Source organism: Bactrocera neohumeralis, unplaced genomic scaffold (assembly GCF_024586455.1).
Source record: "Bactrocera neohumeralis isolate Rockhampton unplaced genomic scaffold, APGP_CSIRO_Bneo_wtdbg2-racon-allhic-juicebox.fasta_v2 ctg1403, whole genome shotgun sequence".
NCBI lineage: Eukaryota > Metazoa > Arthropoda > Insecta > Diptera > Tephritidae > Bactrocera > Bactrocera neohumeralis.
Window position 1 is genome coordinate 1 of NW_026089710.1, and position 2,209 is coordinate 2,209.

General features: G+C 41.7%; 1 protein-coding gene across 1 annotated transcript; it reads right to left on the reverse strand.

Moving 5' to 3' along the window:
* Positions 1-731: 731 nt before the first annotated feature.
* LOC126766485 (uncharacterized) lies at positions 732-1,991 on the reverse strand (the record flags this gene model as incomplete). Its single annotated transcript, XM_050484259.1, has 1 exon — positions 732-1,991. A coding segment is annotated over exon 1 (1,260 nt), but the record flags the coding sequence as incomplete, so codon positions are not given.
* Between the last annotated feature and the right edge of the window lie 218 nt (positions 1,992-2,209).

Genomic DNA, 2,209 nt, shown 5'->3' on the forward strand with positions numbered 1-2,209 from the left:
TGCATAATTATTTTTGCCGTGATTATTATTGGACTAAGCCAACCGGCTGGGTCAAACAATTTTGCTATGGCTGATAAAACTTCACGTTTGGTGTGTGCGGGTTTTTTCTCCATTGGGTTGACGAGGAAGAAAAATGAATCCTTTTTGGAGTTCCATCGAATGCCCAGGGTTTTGGTGTTCTCGGGTTCCGAAAGGTTGAGTGTTTCCGTTTCTAAAAGATGATCCTGTGGAAGTCCTTTCAGAATGTGTGGGTCATTGGAGGTCCATTTTCGCAGAGCGAATCCTGGGGACTTCAGAGCGGAAATGAGTTCATCTCGTGCTGACTTTGCCGTGGTCAGGTCATGTGTTCCAGCTAAAACATCGTCTACATACATTTCCTGGCGAAGTATTTTGGCTGCTAATGGGTGGGTTTCTTCTATATCATCAGCTAGCTTCATGAGGGTACGGATCGCTAGATACGGCGCACAATTTATGCCGAACGTGACTGTTTGCAATTCGAAGTCTTCTATTGTGTCTTCCGGGGACTTCCTAAATAATATCCTTTGGAACCGAGTGTGATTAGGGTCTACGAGTATTTGCCGGTACATTTTCTGAATATCCGCATTAAAAACGAATTGGAAGAGTCGCCAATTTGTGATCAGAATGACAAGGTCCTTTTGTAAAGTAGGCCCGATATGTAAGACGTCATTCAAGCTTTTGTGATTTGACGTGGGGCAAGATGCATTAAATACCACACGCAATTTCGTGGTTATACGGTCGGGTTTAATGACTGCGTGGTGTGGTAAGTAATATTGGGTCGCTTTAACAGAAGGGTCATATTCTATTTTCTTCATTTGTCCGAGTTCCAAATATTCCATAATTGCTTTGTCATATTCTGCCTTCACTTCGGGTTTTTTAAGTAAAGCTCGTTCATTTCGGAGGAATTGGGCCAACGCTATATGTCTAGAGTATCCGATATCAATATTGTCGGGTTCTTTGAAGGGTAGGGTTACTATATAGCGCCCATCTGGATTACGACGGGTAGTTTTTTGGAAAATTTCCTCACAAATTTGATCCGATTTGGAAACTACGGATTCCTTTGGGATTTCCTCCACCTCCCAAAAACGTGTGAGTAGATTCTCAGGGTTCACTTTATTGTGAAATGAAACTATGGTGGAATTTTGGGTGGGTTGGGTGATGGGTCCGGACAATATCCATCCGAATTCTGTCTCTTGAGCTAAGAGTGAACCTAGTACGTTTCGCTTTACTCCATTGAGTAAAATACTTCGATAGATATCACTACCGATTAGTATATCCACGGGTCTGGGTTTGTGAAATTGGGTGTCGGCTAACGTGAATCCAAGATTTTTAAGACACTGCTTTGGATCTATGGGGTATGAGGGTAAATTATCAGTTAGGCTATTTAGTATAAATGCCTGTGCTGATAGCTTATAATTGGTGTTTAAGGGTGAGCAAAGTGTGATTTCACAAATACTCGTTGGTGTTGCTGAAACTGCATTGTTTAGTCCGGTCACTTGGGCTGATACAGAGTGGGTGGGTATATCCAAACTTCTTTGAAGTCTTCGAGATATAAATGTGGCTTCCGATCCTGAATCAATAAGAGCTCTCGCGGAATATCGCTGGCCATTATGTTCTATTTGAACCATTGCAGTACCGAGTAATATCTGCTTCCTACTTGGGTTGGGTGGGTCTTGGGTTGATGATTTAGTGGACTGTATAGTTGTTGTGTAGGATTGCCGAGTTGTATTTGTGCTTTGGGTGGGTGGTGCGGTACTTGAAGCGTTTTCAGGGTTCGAACTAGTGACGTTTGGTATTTCCGGAGTTGATTCAGGTCGAAAGCTGGATTCTCTGTGTATCAGAGTATTGTGTTTTTTGTGACACTTACGACACGAGAATTTACTCACACAGTTCTTGTAGCTATGTGAAATAGCCAAGCAGTTATAGCAATAACCATATTTTTTGATTGTGGAGATACGTGTCTCTACATTCATTGCGAGAAATTTGGGACATTCTCGAATAGGGTGCTGCTTTTTGCAGAGCTTACAGCTTTCTGTATCTACATATATTTTTTTGAGTAAAGTTCAAATTACTATTCCTTTGGGTGTTAGAGGGTCTAGCAATTGGCGTTTCAGCCACGTTTGCATGAAAAGTGTTATATTTCTTTTCATCTGTTCTTTTAACTGTACCGGTGTGGAATGGGGGTAATTTT